This window comes from Lonchura striata, unplaced genomic scaffold (genome assembly GCF_046129695.1).
Source record: "Lonchura striata isolate bLonStr1 unplaced genomic scaffold, bLonStr1.mat Scaffold_149, whole genome shotgun sequence".
NCBI lineage: Eukaryota > Metazoa > Chordata > Aves > Passeriformes > Estrildidae > Lonchura > Lonchura striata.
The window spans coordinates 149,158-168,118 of NW_027461098.1; the positions used below are offsets into that span (position 1 = coordinate 149,158).

Below are 18,961 nucleotides of genomic sequence, written 5' to 3' on the forward strand. Positions count from 1 at the left end.
TTCCTGTTCACCTCTGCCCACCCCAAGGAAGAGCCTGTTCCACCTAGTATGCTCCAGCCAGCAGGGCATCCTGCTTTCTGTGGTGTTCTTAACACCTCTCCTGATTGCAGTCCCTCCCCAGCAATCTGATCCAGCCCTTTACCACCCTCCATACTTGGAAGCTTCCCTTGAAATTTGATCTTGTCCTACTCCTCAGGAAGATCATCACAAGGAGCAAAGGCAATCAGATTCTGATTTTAGTAAAAAGCCTTGATTTCAAGGAATTGTTCTGAACTGCAACTTGAGAATCTACATTCAGGGTAATTTTTGTCATAGTTCCACTCAAATACATTTTTAAGACTTTTGTTTCTCCTACCTCCTCCCCCAGTAAAATAAAATGACACAGTTCTTTTGGAGTCTCAGCCTCACCAGGGCCTGGAGCTGCCAGAGCTAAATCCCCATGTGTTTTCCCATTGGGGAGTGACTTTGCCACCAGCTTAAGGAATCAAATTATTCCATGAAACATGTGGCTGCTTTATTTAGAAGGATTTAGAAGTGATTTTTCTTTCACTCTCAGAGTTAGGCTAAAGGGCCCACTCCAAATCTGACCTCAGTATGGAGGGCAAATGCCAATAGTGGTTCTTCTCCAGCATTCAGATGCAAAGGGCTTTGTTTTATTCAGCAGAGCAGTGTGACTGTTGATCTTGCGTGGAACTAAAACCCGTTTGCCAGGTTTCCCCCACCCCTCCCTTCCCTGGTGACAGAGAATGAGCTGATGTTGTGCTTACTTCTTCAGCTTTTTCCTCTTCTGTATCAGCAGGTCTTCATTGCATTGGAAGAGGAGGCTGTAGTGTGAGATGAAAACCCGGAGGCGCTGCACGCACACCAGCAGCAGGTAATAGTCAGGGTGCTCCTGCTCCGTGAACTTCAGGACATTCTGAGGCACAGAGGAGAGCAGGCTGTTTGGAGGGTGTCCTGCCCCTTTCTGGGAAGAAGGCACTATTGGAACCATGGATTAGGGCTCTGGAGTGTTAATGGCTCTGCCCTGGGGGAGCTTTGCTAGGCACCATGAGTTTCTGAGGGACTTGAATGAGGCCTGCCTCCCACTAGGAACCACTGTAAATTTAATCACGGGATGTGTAGATGATGCACTTGTTTAGCTTAGGGTGAATAAACCAATGTTTTAATTTTCTAGGGCTTGCTTTCTGTGTATTTGCCTTGTCTGAAATGTTTCTGTACAATTCAGATAAGCCTTCTGTGAACCAGAACTCTTTTTATCGGCCATCTCTCTGTAGGACAGGTTATTGAGCCCTAGGAGGCCTCTCAGATGTGTCCCATCTCTGGCCTCCTGTTTTCCCAGAGCAGCAAACAGCAGAGCCTTTGGCTTCCCTGGGAACAAAAGCTGTTTCTGTCAGGCCAGTTGGAGAAACTGGCAAATATAAGCAAGCCTAGTGAAAAAGATGAAACTTAACCTATTGTTAGCTGGCTTTCCCTTTGAATTTTTTTTTTTCTTCAAAGAACCCACTGGGTTTGTCAGGACCCTGTACCTGTACAGGCCCAAATACCAGCTCTCAGTTAAATGTCACCTGATGTGATTAGAATTCAACAACACAGTTTCCATCCTGGGGCCCTACCTGTAGGTGAATAAGGTATTCAGGGATTCGCTGGACTATATGAAAGAACAGAATGTAGAGATCAGACTTGATTTCTTCTTCAACCTGAAATAGAGAAAAATTACTTAATAGTCTTTTCCACCCATAAAACACATCTCCTTCCAGATGGTTCTGTGGTTTAATGAGTAGTTATGCTGTAAGGAGCTATAACAGTTCACAGGGGCACACCAGACATTTAGGCTGGGGATTATCTACTTGGGACACTCAGCTTAACAAAGTAGGGGGGTATGTTGAAAGTGCACTAGTTAAGTTTCAGTGAAACCCCAAGAAGACACTGTTGCTCAGAATGAAGTTCCTAGTTTAGGCTAAAATTAATTGAACAAAATGAGATTAACTTCGAAATTAAAATACCTTGGAAGCAAGCAAATGGGGTTCAGTTGCTGCACTTTAAACTACTTTTATATTTAACTTTTCAAGTTTAAACCAAGAATCCAGAACCAAATAGCTGAAGCTCAAAGTGAAGACTCTTTTCTCTATAAAGGACTCAATCCCTCTGTTTGGATGAGTCCTCCATTTTCCAGGGAACAGTTCCTGGAAAAGGTCTGGATAGCATATGCATAGGTAAGCTTTTGGGAGTTTTAATCTGAGGCGTTGTCATGGCACAGCAGAAAAGCTGCTTTGGTTTCAGACAGCGAGGAAGGTGTTAAAGCTGCCTTTTGTAGGTGCCAGTCAGCCACAGCAATCTCCAGGAAACAGAACAAGTGGATTGGCAGGAGAGTCCTATCATGGGTAGGCATAACAGGAAGAGATCCAGGCTTGCATGGTGCCATGCTATGTGCTGGGAAGCAGGCAGGAAGTTTACCTCCTTCAGGATCACCACGTGGATCAGAGAGATGCATTCTGGCAGGTCCCTCAGGTAAGCAACGTAGTAGTCCAGAAAATTATTCTTACAAAAGAGAAAAAACACCCAAACTTAACAGAGATTTTTGGTCACAGAGCCAGCCAAAGTGTTAATTCCCCACCATCACTGCTGGATGGTCACCAGTGCAACAGAGCTGCTGTTTCCATCCTTCAGGGCTTGGAACTTCTCAGGAAAGTCTGTTTAATAAGATGTTCAGCTGCTGAGCACAGTGTGTAAAGCTTTACTGCAGGTGGGGAGGGGTAGAGAGGCTGGGCAGTAAGAAGCTCTTCTTATCTAAGACTCCTAAGATTAATACAGTATCAAATGAGTTTTTACACATCCTTGTTGCTCACCACGGCAAAAGAAGTGGGTTCAACAAACCAGGTAGGCCTGTGCCTTCCCAGGTGCTTGTCAGAGCTCTGAGCAAGATGTATTGGAGCAGGGGAGCATCAGATCCCTTCTCTTTTCACACCGTTACTGGAAATACAGCCATTCAGGCTGTCAAGGTTCACATCTGGCTCCTGCAAGCAGGTCTGGGTGTCATGTAGTTTATGGAGCTGTGCTATGAGGCTGCTTACCCACAGTGGGTCTGGCATGTGGATCCCTGAACACCGAAGGGGCTGCCGTGCCCCAGGACTGTGCTCTAGGGGGGCTTGCTGAAAGCTTTGCCCTTCAGGCCACAGCTGCATAGCAGAGCCTCTCCGTTCAAGGTGCCTTGGTCTACCTGTGCCTCAACAAAACGTCATGAAACATGACAGAATATTCTGGAGAGGTCTTTAACATACCTCATCATTTGTCAGCTTCAGGAAGATGTCTCCTAGGATCCCTTGTCGTGGCCAGCTCAGGACTCTCTCCTGGAGAGCGTGCAGTAAATCCACGTGCTGCTGCACCAGGAACCTCAAAGAGTTGGGGAAAAAGCTGACAGGAGACCAAGTCAGACTGGTAACACAGAGCAAAACCTCATCCCCAGTAAGTGAATACTGCTGAAGTGGGCATTCCTGAGTGGTCAGCACAGCCTTGCACATGCAATATTGACTGCACCTATTATTGCTACTCTAGCACAGGTGTTACTGACTCCTGTAGTTGGAGTCCTGGCTGCATCTGGGGATCCTGCTTTGGCTGCTGTGTACATGCAAGTGCCCTCTCCAGCTGGCTATTGAAGTGTTTTGAAAGCTCCTTAGGCTTTCCTTGCAATGCATTGAGTAGCTGACCAGAATTAGCAGCACAGGCAGCCCCAGGCAATGCTGCTGTGGCTGATGATGCAGGACCATGGCCCTGAGCCATCCCACTGCGAACTTGGAAGAGAGCTCCCCAGCTTTCTCTGTTTCACAAGACAACCCACTGATGCAGAGCTGGTCAAAATGTGCTAGTGCCTTTCTGCCACTTCATTTTGATTTCAGCCAGAATCAGAATGAAGATGGTGGACAAGGTGCAACGAACAGGCAGGGATGTCTTTAATGACTGCAAAAACCTCCCAGTGCCTCCAGTTTTCAACTAGAAATAAAGTGTTCAATGATCTCTGTGTGGATGTAAGAAAAGTGTGTGAGGGGATAATGCAGAAGTAATATTGACTGAAGAAAGCTCTCCAAAAGACAAAGAGCATGTTACATCAAATACCTTCTCTCTTTGGTGCTTCTTTTCACATCTGGCCCCTGCAGCGTGGCCTTGATCTTCAGGATTAGGGAAAGGTTGATGACATATTTCCTTTCAGACTCCAGCAGCTCCAAGGCGATGTTCTGCCTTTTGGCTTCCAGAAGATAATGGTTAAGTTTAAAAATAAGGAAATACTGACCTCAAGGACAGCTGCATATTAGACTGGTGAAGTGATCATGAAAGGAGAAACTTGTTTAAAAATTGTATTAATGTCTCATCTTTTTGCATCTTCTTTACCCAAAATATAAAACTCCACCCTGATGCTACAGCATGCCCCAGACATGACCAGTGCCTCAGTTTGCTAAGAAAGTTCCAAAGCAGATGTATTTCCCCCATGAATACAAAATTTTTCTAAGAATAACAAAGCAAGCAATCAAAGGCAAAACAACTCATATAAGGGTTTCCCATCCTGAAGAAACCCTGCAGAATGAGAAGTTGTATTTTTCATGCACTTAAGCAACTACTCTGCTGCAATCCCTTCAGTGCTTTGAACCTGACAGGTCTTGGAAAGGAGAGGGGCTGTCCTGGGTACAGAGCAGTTCTGTCAGTCACACAGCCCAACAAATACAAAGGCCAGAGGTCTTGCAGTGGAGTGTGAGGCCCTGAGAGATTCTCCCCAGCAGCAGAAACTGGCCTGTGTGTCTCCCTCCATGGATGCTGATGACCAGCCAGCTCACACCAGCTTTGAGCCTCTCTAGCCAGAGTTTTCTACTCCTTACCAGCCAAAGAGGGCTCACATATTATGTTGTCTGCTGAGCTGTATCTGCTTTGGCCCATGTCTTTCCCTCTCTCTGGTTGCTCTTTGGAAATGTATTCATCTCCCCAGTCCTTGGTGTCCTTGGGCTGCTTCCAAACTGTTGATGGCAGATGCATTTTTGACTGCCCCTCTGTTGCCAGGGAAGGCTTGAGGCTGTCATCTGTCTCCATGGCTGCCCCTGCAATGACAGACAGGTCAATGGACTCTGACATCTCAGCATCTCTCTGACAGGTTACGCTGCTTCCATCCATTTGAAGCACTGGAAGGTGAATTTGGAGTATTCTTTGTGCTTCACAAGGGCTGTAGCCTTGTAGAGTTAATTTACAAAGGAAGTGCAGTTGGTGAGCTCTTCAGCAAAACAAAGTTTGCACTCTTGCAGCGTTTATTTTCAAGCCAATTAAGATCCAAAATGAGCTATATGTAGAGAAGCAGAAACACCTTCTTTTCCCAAAGGGGAAAAGTGGTGCTCTCACTATTCTTTGTTACATCAGGAAGCTTCAATTCTTCCTTTCTGCAAAAGCACTTAGAATCTAAGAAAGCAACAGCAGAAAGTTTTTCTCTGCCAAACCCTTGGCACTGACCATTAGAGGCACTTCAGCGACACAGGTTTGCCCTCATATCTCAACTGCAAGTAGGAAAATAGATGTACAGGGCAGAGTGAAAGATAACCCTATGAAATGCCTTCCCTGAAAGCATTTCTTCACTGCAGTAAAGCAAGCACTCTAATTGAATCATTGTCCTGCTGTCTTTGGACACTTGATATTTTCTTACCTGGGCCTGCTATGACTTTCACACCTCCTTCTCCCATGGGCATGATCCTGGTGTCAGACACTGTTGAAGAACAAAGGGAACTTTAGCAACAGAAGGAAACTGTAGAGCTTGCTTCTTCCTGCCAAGCCCTGTCAGTAGGGTTAAATCCTCCAGTCTTTCAGTTTTGCTATGAAAACATCCCTGTTGGACTGTCCAATAAGGAGAATCTTCTCTGCTGGGCTCTTGTCACAAGTCTGTATTTCAGTAGCACTTGCAGACAGACAATGTGGGGTCCCTGCTGTGCTCAGTGCTGTGTGACTGCAGAGGAATGTGAGCAGTCTTGGCTTCTCCTGGCATGCAGGTGCATGTTGGGTAGAAGATACTCCACACAGAACAAAAAGGATGGAGACCTAACACAGAGCCAGGGCTGGTATTTTGAGTGGAAAGGAGCTTATTGAAGAACAGAGGGATGAGACTGGAAAGAAAGGAGCAGTGGGAGAAGTGGGTGAGAAAGGTGGCTGTGCAAGAGGGATGTGAGGGAGAGGGCTGACCTGCCACCTCAGAGCATAGGGCAGAGAGGGCCATGACTGGCAAGTTCTGAGCAAAACAGAGTAGAAAACAGCACATGGTTTTCATCTAATCTCTGCCTTTGTTGACATTTTTCATGAATATGTTTTTATTATCTTCCTATCTGAGCAGCAAGAGAGTGATAGGCCCGCTTAGACCCCCAGAAAATTATAGAATGAAAGGCTCTGCTCCATCTTCTTTTCTTTGATTCCCACTTCAAAGTGTTTGGCAATTGATAGTGTTTTCCTCATCAAGGTGTGATTCCTCCTTCCTGTGCCCTGCTCCCTCACACAGAAACAAAACCAGGATTTTTATCAAGAGCCCCCATTTGCTTCTGTATCTGTGCCACTGGCACTACAGGAATGAAGATCCAGCCTGTATCCCTTGAAGGAGGCAAGAAATGGCTGTTGAGACAGTGTTTGCAAAGCAAATACTTCCTGAACCCAGGTTAGCCCAGTGATCTTTTTCTGATTTTGTTTTTTTCCTGAGGAAGGCACTGCATTTGCCTATTCCGTTTCCTACCTTTTTCATAAGTCACGTTGTGTAAAAGACTTGTAAAATCTTCATTAATCAGCACAGGTTCTGGGAGGTTGATGGATCGAAATGGGCTGCCCTGGAGAGGTGTTGGCACTGTCTGTGACCCGTGGTCATCCTTCTGTGTTCTTCTGTACAAACACAAAGAAGGAGGTGGTTGGAAAGTCTGAATGCTACAGGTGAAGCTCCTACACTACATTTGTGGCCAACACTGTCAGAAATAGGACAACTCTAGCAGAGACCAGGAAAGGAGCTGATTTTGATGGAATTGGCAGTTCATGAACAATGTTCTGGAAATAACTTCCACTGGCTGTAGGAGAAGGTTATTTCAGATCTATTCTTTTGCAGAGTATATTTCATCTAATTAAATAGCTTAATTAGCTGAAGGGCTAGCCTAGATCTACAAAGTGTTTGCACCAAGGCAGCTGTTTAGACTCATGTTCAAAACTCTGTTTTCAGAAGGAGGCTAATTAGGACCAAGCTGGGCAACCATCTGCTTCATCACAGCATCAGTGTGGCCCAGCAGTGTGCAAACATTCTCTGACTCTGCTCAGAGGAGAAAAGGCTGGTGACAGGAAAGCAGAGCATGACTGCATCATCAGGAGCCCATTGATTGGAAGGGGAAATTGCAGTGCAGTTGTCTGAGTGGTGGAGGCCTCTGACTTTCAACAGTCCCACCATGTCTTTAGTGGGTCTCTGTTCCACCAGGCCCTGGTTCTCCAGGGAGCTGCTGGGGGCTGTTTTGCTGCTGGAATCACAGTGAGGTGTTAGCATTTTTCCTGTCTTTGCTCTGTGGGGTGTAAGAGCCTGGGGTGAACTGAAGCATTTCTGGTCATAAACAGGGCTGGTACATGTGTCCAGCCAGGAAAAAAATTAAGAAATTATGCTATACAAAAAGGAACAAAATGGACACCGCTGCTAATTAGCATTTTCAGAACCCTGGAGTTTGGGCCCTTACTTAGCTTTCATTTTCCGTGATTCCCGCCGCTTCTCTTGCTGCAGCTGCTCAATTTTCTGTTGCATTTCCTCCTGCTTGGCACTGATTTCTTCAATCATTGACTTTGCATCGCTGAGCTCCTCCTGAGAAACAGGCAAAAGCACAGCATTCCCAGGGTGCCCATCAGCCTTACGTGGCACAGCTGAGTGCTGGCTGGTGTGCACAAGAGGTGCTCCAGGGTGCTGTGGGGAGTGGCTCTGTGATGAGACACTTCCCTTGAGAGTCCAGGATGTGTGACACGTGCCGTGCACAACATGGGGATCCTTAATTCTACAGAGCTCACTCAAGGCAGCATGGTGCCACATGATCAAGGCACTGGTGGGAGATGAGACTCAGGGCTTCATCCACCACCAGCTGAAAGCACTGGGAGGCTCCTGCCCTTAATGGCATTTGGAGGTGGCCTTCAGGAGCACATTTCCCCCTGCAGTTTTCCAGCATGTGTATTCACATGGTGCACTTAGTTCAGATCCCAGTGTGAGCACTCACATGTATAAGCTTTTGCCAGTTAGACCATGGATCTGCCCTTTTAGCCTGGTTTCCTATGGAAATGAGGCCCTCCATATCCTCCCTGTCCATACTTCCTCAAGCAATTTGAGCCAAGCCTTACTCAGATGTAGAGCTCTGATGCATGAAGTTCCTGCAGGTTCCATGAATGTGAGCAGCAGGATTGAGGATAAATACTCAAAAGTTTCATGTAAACCAAAGGATTTCCCCCAAGCAAGGAGGTGACTTCACTGGGAGCTCAGTGCTCGAATAGCCAACATGGGCATGAGGCAGATGGAGAGCAGCATTTGCCCCTTTTGTTGCTTGCATAATTCTTCATATCTGCATTTTAAATCCCCTTTTCCCCTATGACAATGTCCTGGGTAACCCTGTGTCTGGTTGCTCTGAGACCTCTCCCATATGCCCTTGCCCTTTTTGTTGTCTTCCTTGCTCATCTGGCACTGAGGGCTCCTTTTGCTTGGTGCCATCCGTCTCCCTGTCACAGGGTTAGCAATGGGCTTTTTCAGTAAGCAGCCCTCTTTAGCTTCACAAGGTATTATTGACTCAGCAAAACCCCCAGGGGAAAATTTGCAATAAAAACAATAAATTAGTTCCTCTGCCTGCCTTGTCATCCAGTTTCTGCATGGAGACACCGACTGTTTTAAAGTGTACTTTAAGCCTTCTTGCTTGGCTGTCTCTCCAGACCTTTGTCTTTATCCTCTTGGGCCAGATCAAACCAGGCAGCACTTCCTTCCAGCCATGTGGAAATGCAACTTCAAAAGGCTTTAGGGTTTTGTGTTGATTTGCTGCTCTCCAGTGGCTTTGGTTCCTGCAGGAAATGCAGGAGACCTGACCCAGGGAGAGGTGTGGGACAGTGGGCAGCAGTACAGGCCATAAACCCATGGCATGTGAAGTCCATAGCAAGGGCTGCTCTGTGCCCAGGTAACTCTCAGCACTGCCCCATGGCCAGCCAAGAAGGCTAAATAGGCCAGAGTATGGTTTACTTGTGAGTCTGAGCAGTCAGAGGAGACCCAAAGCCAAAGGAAGTACCCCAGGTGTATCCAAAACAATTCCTCACTCATTTTCTTTGCAAACAGGGAGCACTGATGGAGGCAGGGGAATGCTTCCCTCTGCCAGTCAAGCTCACATGGAAAGCATGCAGCCTCCCCACAGGTCACACTCCTACCTTGAAAGTGTTGAGGGAATTCTTCATCTCAGCCACCTTCTCTTCCATGGCACAGCGGCAGCTCTTGACCTTCTCTTCCAGGGCATACTCTCCATGCTGGATGCGTGACAGCTCCTGCATTGCTTCTGTGAAACCCGCCTTCAGCTCAGAGGCTAATGCCTGCAACTACAGTAACCACAAACATGGTGGGTTCAGTCCCTCCTCCCAGGCTCAGGTGTTTGTGTCCCTGAGGGTCACAAAGGCTGGGTCTAACCCATTCTGTAAGGTGCTGTGCTCTTTCTCCTCCTCCTTTCATGGCTGGGAAACATGGGGAGAGGTTCGGCCACTGCTGCAGCCTCAGTACGGAGTAGGAGGTGTTTGTCTTGGGCAATCAAGGTGCCCCTTTCTTAGTCTTTTTTTTAAAACTTTTTTGAGTTTTTCCAGGCTCCCTGGCAGTTTGCAGCCTGTAGTAGGAGAGGACAGCCTGAAACACACCAAAAAGGTTTGCAATAACAGCAGCCAGATTATTAATCTCCAAAGCAGCTGAGCAATCAAGAACGTGTCTGGTTTGGAGCAAGTCCTCCTCCCACATGTGCTTGTGGGGCTGGTACTCTTCCCCACACAGGTCTAACCCCTCTCTCTCCATGGGCTGTGGAGAAGCTCTGTCCTTTGCCACAGGCCCTTCCCATGGAAGGAGGCAGCTCTAACTTGTGCTGGGGAGGGAACAGCAGGTTTTTCCCTGGCATACAGTGATGCTGTGCCCACTCTCTATATTCTGTCCCTAGAGGCCCTGGTGCTGCTGGAAGAGCTCACCACCTAAGCTGGAGGCAGCCAGTGATAGCTGAGTGAAGCAGGAGATGGACTGGGGCAAGCCAGGCTGGCAGAACAAGCAGACAGGGCAGGTGTGGAGGTGGGCAGTGAGGGGGGATCAGCAGCTGGTGGAGAGCTAAGCAGGGAACACCCTCTTGGGAGCAGCTCTGGCTGCTGAGCTGGACTCTGCCCCCACGGCTGTGAGCGAGGCGCTCGTCCTGCCTGCGCAAAGCCCACAGCAAGTCGCAGCCCGAGGCGCTTCGGCACAGAGGTTTTTACCTTTACAACAGAAATTCGGCCTAACATCTGGTTATAAACTGAGTCCAAAACGGGAGCACTGGTGGTAAGCGGAGAGCCACCCCGGGAACTCAGGCGCTTGAGTCCTGCAAATGGAGCAGAGATGGCTTCCGATACCTCGGGGCAATGGCATGCACCAGCCCCCTCTGGTCAAGACTGGCAGTGTCTTTACAGAGGACGCCTGCCTGCCATCCCCGGTGCTACCCCAGTGCTCACCCCACAGCCCCCACTCTGGTCTGGCTAGACACATATTTCCAGAGTGCCGGGGTAGGAGGACCGGGACTGACAGGAACCACAGGCACCGGGACAGGCAGAGGGGAGCAGGAGGCTGAGGACACCTTCCTTCATCAGGATGACAACCTGAGTCCCCAGGCCAGCTGGAGCTCCAGACTCCTTGGCTAAACCCTTTCCCCCACCCCTTCTGGCCACAGTGTCACCCTGTGACCTGTGAATATAGCCTGAAGGGTTAGAGGGGCTGCTCAGGACAGCCACCACACTACTTCTGATATCTCAGCCCAGATGGTCATGGCATCATCAGACATCCTAACATATGCGCCTGGAGAAGGGGTAGGGAGGGTTATAAAGTACTGTGACTGTGCAAAATGTTAATATTCCCATCCCTGCTCACAGGTGCCTGACACACTCTACTCCTGAGCTGATGTGACCAAGGCACAGTCTGCCAGCCTGCATCAGGTCTGGGCATCACACACTGCCCTCCAAGTGAAAAGGGTTGATTTGCTAGAGCTGTCCCTTCCAACTGCAATATGCTATTCCATTGTAACCTATGCTAACCATTTCAGAGATCTGCTTCAGGATGGAGATATCACAGCCCCAGGTTTTGCTAGCAGTGGAGCAGTGCTGGAGCTGGCCCTGGAGATAACATGGTCTGGGGAGAATAAGCTGAAAACGAAATGTTTCTTCCCACAAGCCTGGCCATCTCCCCCTCAGATGCTTCCAGAAAGGGGGTAAACTACACAGATCCTTTGAAGGGTATAGGGATAGGAATCATTGCGGATCTTGAGGTTCCAGAGTAAGAAATAGCAAAGCATCAGCGAAAATGGACCACTGCAGAGACTTTGGCATCCATGTGCACTGAAACAGTCTATGAAAGCAGAGTTCAGCCAACATAAGGAAAGACTTGGATTAGAGCCTGGACAAAATATTCTCTGCATCTAAGAGCAGACAGTGACCTGTTATTTTGGGATTTGCTTTTTGGCCAATCTCTGCTTTTGTGGTGACAGTGCTAGCTTAATTTCTTTGTGTATCCATCTCAGTGCTCCAGAGCCCAGCCTGAGTCTGTCCTGCCCCATATATCCTTCCTCAGCCCCATGCAGCTTGCAGTGGCTGTTTCAGACACTGAAATGCATCCTTGTGTTGCTGCTTGAGGGATGAATGCAGCCAGAAACACCAACCAGCCACAGAGCTTGTATGATGGAGCAAGAAGTGCTGAAACCATGAGCAGTTCAGGGTTGGCATAGAGAGGAAATACATTCTTGTTGCATTGGATGCAGAGCTGATCCAAAATCAAGTAAAGTGGTACAGGAACAGCATGCTATCTTTAAACTCTTGCCAAGCATGGTTAACTAGGGATTTTAGTTTTAGGTCATTTCTAAAAGCAAGCTGTAGAAAACCATCCTTTAAATCCCATAAGCTGTTAAAACAGATGGAAACCATTGCGGTATCAGGCTCTGCCCATGCCTTGCCCAGATGACAGGGCTCTGTCTCCACAGGGCTGTCCTATGCCTACAGGACCAGAGAGGAACTTCACAGGTTTGTGACCCTCTGGAAAGTCAAGCCAACTCTGTGTTCCTTAAGTTTCTAAGTGCAACACATACCAAAAGGACAGATTGTGTTAAACTGTAATGTGTTGCCCTGGCTCACTTATTCATGGGAGCAAAGAGGTAATTTAACACTTAGGTTGTGGAATTTAAGAAACAATAACTTAAATTGAACTAATGCCTAGAGGATAAATGAATCTGCACAGTCATAGGGAGTCCTTGAACCTGTCCAACAACTGTTCAAAAAAAGCATTTAGGCATCTAAATAATTTAGTACCAGGTACAGATTTCAGTGCCCATCTCCCTTTGGACTGTGGCCCTCAAACCTGAAAAAGCAAAGCAGTGAGGCATCCAGTGCCATGTGTCTGTAGTGAGTTATGTCTTTCTTGGGCCCCATGACTCCTATTGCACCTGCTGCCCTGATGGTTTTCAGCTCTGTGTGGAAAACCCATGCTGTTCACAAAGGGTGCACAGGACTGATGCTGCTTCCTGGAGCTGAGTCAGCAAAACTGCAGAGTCTCCCCCCTCCTCTCTTGGTGGGTACCAGCAATTTGAGACATTTGTAAAATATAACAATGGTCCTTGCAGCCTAAAGCTTTGTTAAAGCTTTGAGGCAGCCTGTGGAAGATGGCTGTGGACAGCAGATGGAGATGGTTTATGAAAGGAAGGAGTGGGATGGAAAGAGGGCAGCAGAGCCTTGTTGAACTGGGTCACTGTCCTGGCTGCCACTGAAAGGATGAGAGGGAGCCCTTGTTTCTCTGAGTAGCTGTGTCCCCACAGGTTTCCCCCAGCACTGGCCAGGGCTCTGTCTCCACAGGGACTTCCATTTGCATCTGCACCCTTGGCAGCTGCCTAAGTCTTTACACTAGAACAGGACCTGCTGTCTGGGACCTTGAGCTGAAGCCTGTCAAAACCAGTAGAAAATAGGCTCATGATAAAGAAATACTGCACAATACTGCACAGAACAATTCTGCTATTATATATATATATATATATATATATATCCTTATATATATATATATATATATATCCTTGAAAAGAGCAAAACCTTCTGTGGCCATGAAGGAGTACTGTCTGTGTGCTTCCCCAGCTTATCAACTTTCTATCACTGCACATCTTTCTGGGGTTGGTCTGAAGAAGTAAATAGACATTGTGTCTCAGAGGAGGGCTGCCTGAGGACACTGCTTGAAACCAATCTGGCACAAAGTCCAGCATTTCACACAAGCCCTGGATCTGATTTTTCTGAGTTGCCTGATGCATGCTTTTACAAGGAAACAACTAATTTTTAGAACAGCTAATTCCTGTGCTTAAGGGCAGCACTCCTACAGCCAAGCATTAGGAAGGCTTGCAGTGCCTCATAGTAGCAAAGCAGCAGTGATTTACAGTGGTAAAGAAGCTGATCCTAGGAGTATATCCAGCATATATATTCCTAGGCAAGGATGGCAGGAAAACAGTCAGCACAGCAGAGTAGGTGAGCAACAGAAGAGAGCAATGACTTAAAGGGAGCATGAAGTACTCATCAGCCCTTGTTCCACACCTGTGCAGCCCCTTTTGGTAACTGCATCATCCAGTGCCCTTGCTGAAGCAGAAGGGAAGAGCCAGCTGGTGACTGACATTTAAGGATTCACTAAGGTACCCAGGTGTCAGCTGGCAAGTAATATGTGTGCATGGTGCTTCCAGCACACATGCATGTTGGATGCACTGTGCTGGACCCTTGAAGCTGGATGGATGGGAAAAGAGGATGAAATGACAGAAGTGCTGGGTAGTTCATGGAAAGCAGTGCTTTCTCCTCCTGCCATGGTGCACTTGCAAGCAATTACAGACATTAGTGTTGCAATGGTGACAAGGGAGGTCTCCAGTAGTCTGGCTTTCCACTTCAGGGCTGTGTTTCCTCTCTCAGATTACGGTTCCATATTGAACCAGACCAAGGATTAAAGTGCTTAAAACTCTGTCACATTTCCAGCAGACTGGAAATGCATAGGAAACATCACTGTGGAAAGGCTGAAACTGCATCTTAGGGGACGGATACTCCCTGAGCTGTGGTGATAGATAACTTTACAGCATCTGTAGTGTCCAATTGCAGCAAAAATGTTACCCCAAAGACAAGGCACAGAGCTCAGGAGGAATTGATCACCAGGATTTCCAAGCTTCCGGGTGGGCGGCCAGACAAAGACATGCAGAAAGACTGAACAGTCTGGCTGCTCTGATTTATCAGGCAAGAGCACCCCATGGCAGCTGGGAGGCTGCCAGGATAACCCAAAGGCCCACGGAAGACTTGAGCCCCTGCTGCATAAGACACCCCTGCCCCTTGTCAGTCAACACATCCTTGCTCTTTGGACAGTTCATCAGGTTTGCTGAAAGCTCATCAGAGCTCAGTCATGAAATCTCCCCCCCGCCCCCCGCCACCCAGTGAATTGACATTCTCTGCTTGGTGCTAATGATGTCAGTTGCTTAATTAGCTGAGCTCGCAAATCACCTGTCTAAATACAACTGGTTGTGAGCAGAGAAATTTTACTGAAAGGTCTTTTAAGATGAGGCCCAAGATGTGTGATATTTATTCATGCAGTGTGCATGTTGTGGTTGTCATGTTCCTTGTAAATGCCTACACTTTTCCTTCAACTTAATTTAGCTTTTTTAACTACTGTTTATATATTACTAATTCTTTAAACTCTTGGAGTTATTGAGGGCATTTTGCTCATCTTTACCTGTGAAATCTGTGTTGCAGGGGTACTCACAGGCACACTTTCAGTCCCTCCTGTGGGAATAAAGAACTTCAGTCAATTAAAATGACTTATAATGGCTGCTATAAATAACTGGAACAGAGGTTTTGAAGTCCCTCTTGAGGAACAAATCAGTTTTAAAGGACTCAAGTCTCACTTTAGGAGGTCTGAACACCATATAGTTTGTAAAATAAACTGCAATTATAAAATAGGAATGACTCACCTAAATTCAGATGTTAAATTCACCTTATTTGCTGTCCTTTGTCTGGCCAGAGCTGATCCATGCAAGGAAGTGAGAAAACTCCTATATGCAATTAGGACTAAATTGCTCCCTGTGAAGTTTAGTTTTGTGTACCAGCCTTAGGTAACGGGGTTTTTGTCCTAATGCATTACTGATCTGTTTCTCTACTGAAACAGTAAATTTTATCTTTTACTATATCTGTACATACTTCTATTACCTCCACAAAAGGCAAAATACCTTATCTGTATATTTTACAAGTTTTATTTTGTCACAATTCAATCCAAGCAGTAATAATGTCTTTTCTAACCTCCCAAAATTACAACTTTTCATTGGTTTTGTCATTCCTGGGCGTTGTGGTATGGTGATCCCACTTGATCTTGTACAACTTAATACTGCTGAAACAGACTTAGCTGATGGACATTATATCTATTTTGCAGAAGTATTTTGGACACTCCAGAGACATTAATCCTGGAATTATGGAATCCTTTGTGTTGGAAAGGACCTTTTTAAGGTCATGTAGTCCAACTGTCTTGTGCAGAAACCGTCAGCCGTCCAACAGAAATTACTGCTGGTTGTGCTGCCGTTGCCCTTTGAGGCAATTGCAGTCCAATGGCCACAGTGTTATTCCCTCCCTTAGGCTGCCTGGCTGGATCTCACTCCCAGAAAACACCATTCCTCATCTGGATTGCCTCCCCTTGGGAATGTCACTTCACAAGATAGGTTTTCTCTTGCCTCCAAGGATTTGCCTCACTCATCTCTGCTGTTAAGTCACAGACACAACCAGTAAATGCTGGCTGCAGATGCTTGGTGCTTTTCCAACCTGGGCCTTTAAGAACACAGAAATTCAGTCCTGCAGAGGCTGGAAAAGGATGCAGGGAGGATTCTGCACAGTCAGCCAGTGGAAAGTTGAAGCTTGGAAGTCAGAGCTATACAAGGCATAGCTCCATTCTGATTTTCTTTACCCCTGAGGAGGAATGTGGGTTACCAGCAAGGACACCTATGAAATGGCCCTGTTCTTGTCTATAGGATTTGTCCTGATTCAGAGGAACTTGGGCAAATTCCCCAGTGACGTGCAGAAGGGAGAGGCACAGAGGCTGTGTGCTCCTCTCTGCCCATGTGCCACTTCCTGCCTGTGCTAGTGGCTCTCTCAGCTGTGGGGTTGAGTAGCTGGGTCAGACACTGACCCTCTGGGGAATATCCTCCCATGCTTCTTCCTAGGGAAAACAAGAAGCAGCAGGTGACTGGGAGAGGTGACTATGACTCCAAACTGCCAGCTGTTTGGGGTCAGAACTCATCAGCCAGCCTGCACCAAGTCCCGCATTTCAACTTTTAAATTACAGGTTGTTTTCATCTTCAGCTTTGGCCTTTCTGGTTCTTTTTATCCAGATTTGCTCTGCAACCACATGAATTAGGAACTGACCTTTGGTCTGAAGCTTTCTCATGGTGCCTGGAGCTGGGGCTGTGTGTACAGTGACTCTCCTGAATCATGGAAACTGAGGCCCATGCCAGTTCTGTTGGGCTCTTGCTGTGGGATAGTAAGGACTGTCTCAAAGAGAGCACGAGGACATGAATTAATAGTTTCTGAATTAATAGTACAACACAAACCAGGTGCAGGGAGCCAAGGAAATGCTGTTTTTACAACATTGTGTGGGCGTTTTGAGTGCTGAGCTCTGTGAAGGACTGGAGGTGTCAGGTAGAAGCATAGCACAGCAAGGAAGATCCTCCTCAAATTTTCTTTGGGTTTCTTTCCATCTGATACATAAGACAGAGGGCCTGACAGTCCTGCAGAGATCCATAGGGATCTTTCATGTGGATTTGATTGTGGATCAGTCTGTAATATCCTTGGATATACTAAAAGTGAGGAACTGCTCCTGAGGGAGACCAGAACTGGGGAGAGGATCACTGCTACTGTGAGTTTACTCCCACCTTTGCCATGAGCACTCTCTGAATGTACCCAGTCAAAACCCAGATCATTTCTGTAAAGTCACTGCAAAGATGTGAAACAGAGGAAGCTTCTCACAGTCTCACTGTGGGAAACAAGGGACCATGGTTATCTCCCAATTTCTGCAGTGAACATCTGCAGCCCATGAGGGCATAACAATTAATTGGAAAAAATCCCTGAGTTAATTTCCTTTTCAGTCTGCTGTTGTGTAAGGGCCTAGGTACACAGACCTAGTTTCATCAAATTAGAATAATCATAATACTAATAGAGAAATTAACTTCTCTGTTAACTATGCCATGAATCGTGGCACCACCAAGCATCTTTTAAGAGGGAAAGAGGTGGTCCAGTCTCTCTCCTGAGCTGACAGCTGTGGACACTCCTAGAGCTGCTTCCCCTGCTCAAAGATCCAAGAGTTCCTCACCATATGGACACAGTGCCTCTGAGGTGGCAAGGCAAAGCACAATGCGAGGGGTTTGGGGTGGAAAGCACATTCCTCTGAAAGAAGTCAGTAACCACTAAAACGCTGTATTTGAGCTTTGTATACTTTGTAGAATGCAGCCAACCTTAGCAAGGACTGATTGCATGCAAGCAATGTGGCCTGGATACATCTTGATGCTTGCAAGATTGGGATTGGTGCAGATATCTGTCTTGTGGCACCAAGAACCCCTCTCTACAAAGCACATGGGGGAGAGAAGCAGATCCTCATCACAGCACCCTTATGTAAAACACAGCTTTGGACAGTCAGAAATCTCTCTACATCCTAAGGCAGAAGTGGGGCACCAGGCAAGAAAAGGAATGACTTCCCGCATTGGACATCACATATGCCACAGGAGTATTTTCCAGAGAGGAGAGGGAGGTAGTTCTAAAATAAGAAATAAAAACGTCAACCCCCAGGTATTTCTAAGAAACTGAAAGTACTGAACATTTGCCCACAGCTGCCATGGTTGAGAGGTGCTCTCAGGAGCCCAGCTGGTGGCCAGCAGACAGCTCCTTTGAGAGCATGTTTCTCTCTTGCTGTCTTTCATACGAGCAAGAAGTGAAATAAGAGGATGCTTTACCTTCGTGTTTGTTTGTGTCCATGGCTGCTATGGGGTGTGCGTCCTCGCAGGGACTCCTGTCCTCACTCTGAAGGGTTCTGGCTGGTCACTGGGAACATCCCATGGCTTAGAGCTGCCCACATGTGAGCCCTGGGGTGGGTCAGCTGATCTGAACCCTGAGTGCAGAAAGATGCAGAAAGGGTTTATTGAGCAGAGCTGCTCGAAGTTCAGACAACAGAGAAAGGAGGAGCAATTTGAGAGAGAATGAAGCATCCTAAAGATCTGCTTGGGTTCACAGTGCCACCACAGAGTGGATGCTGGTACAAACACTTCCCTCCCAGCCCAAGGCCATTTGTGTTTCCATGGACAGGTGACTAAAAGGTTCTATGTAATCCCACAGAGACTGTTTCCTCAGCAAGATACTTTCTCTATGAACACTGAATCAAAATATGCTGTAGTTTGAACAGCACATGAACATCTTGCACAGGCATTCTGCATCCAAGAGTCAGCTTTTTGCTATGCAACCAGTCACCCAAAATGTGCTTCAGACCTGTGTTTGGGCCACAGAAATACTGCCTTCAGAATGCTGCTGCACAATTCTGCCAGCCCTTCAGGAAGCCCTTGTACTGCTGTACCTGTTTTCTCTGCCCACTGCCTCCCTGACTGGGAGAAACAAGAGTGCTGCAGGGCACCTCGATGTGCAGAGGTGTGGCCTCTGTGGGAACCAGGGACACCAG

The 18,961-nt window shown here is 47.1% G+C and overlaps 1 protein-coding gene across 8 annotated transcripts in view; it reads right to left on the reverse strand.

Moving 5' to 3' along the window:
• ARHGEF33 (Rho guanine nucleotide exchange factor 33) overlaps positions 1-18,961 on the reverse strand; it is a 33,600-nt gene that overhangs the window by 6,987 nt on the left and 7,652 nt on the right. For 2 of the 8 annotated variants that reach the window (XM_021538585.3, XM_077790628.1), the window contains 12 exons: positions 14,990-15,039; positions 10,489-10,592; positions 9,421-9,585; positions 7,713-7,834; positions 6,743-6,885; positions 5,675-5,734; positions 4,866-5,081; positions 4,111-4,240; positions 3,279-3,411; positions 2,455-2,538; positions 1,614-1,697; positions 768-916 (listed from right to left, as the gene is read on the reverse strand). In XM_021538585.3, coding sequence (XP_021394260.1) covers positions 768-916; positions 1,614-1,697; positions 2,455-2,538; positions 3,279-3,411; positions 4,111-4,240; positions 4,866-5,081; positions 5,675-5,734; positions 6,743-6,885; positions 7,713-7,834; positions 9,421-9,585; positions 10,489-10,515 — 1,313 coding nt within the window. In that variant the 5' untranslated portion in view covers positions 10,516-10,592; positions 14,990-15,039. Of the gene's footprint in view, positions 1-767; positions 917-1,613; positions 1,698-2,454; positions 2,539-3,278; positions 3,412-4,110; positions 4,241-4,865; positions 5,082-5,674; positions 5,735-6,742; positions 6,886-7,712; positions 7,835-9,420; positions 9,586-10,488; positions 10,593-14,989; positions 15,040-18,245; positions 18,401-18,961 lie in introns of all 8 variants that reach the window. The other 6 variants (XM_021538584.3, XM_021538583.2, XM_021538590.3 and 3 more) reach the window with 4 other exon arrangements.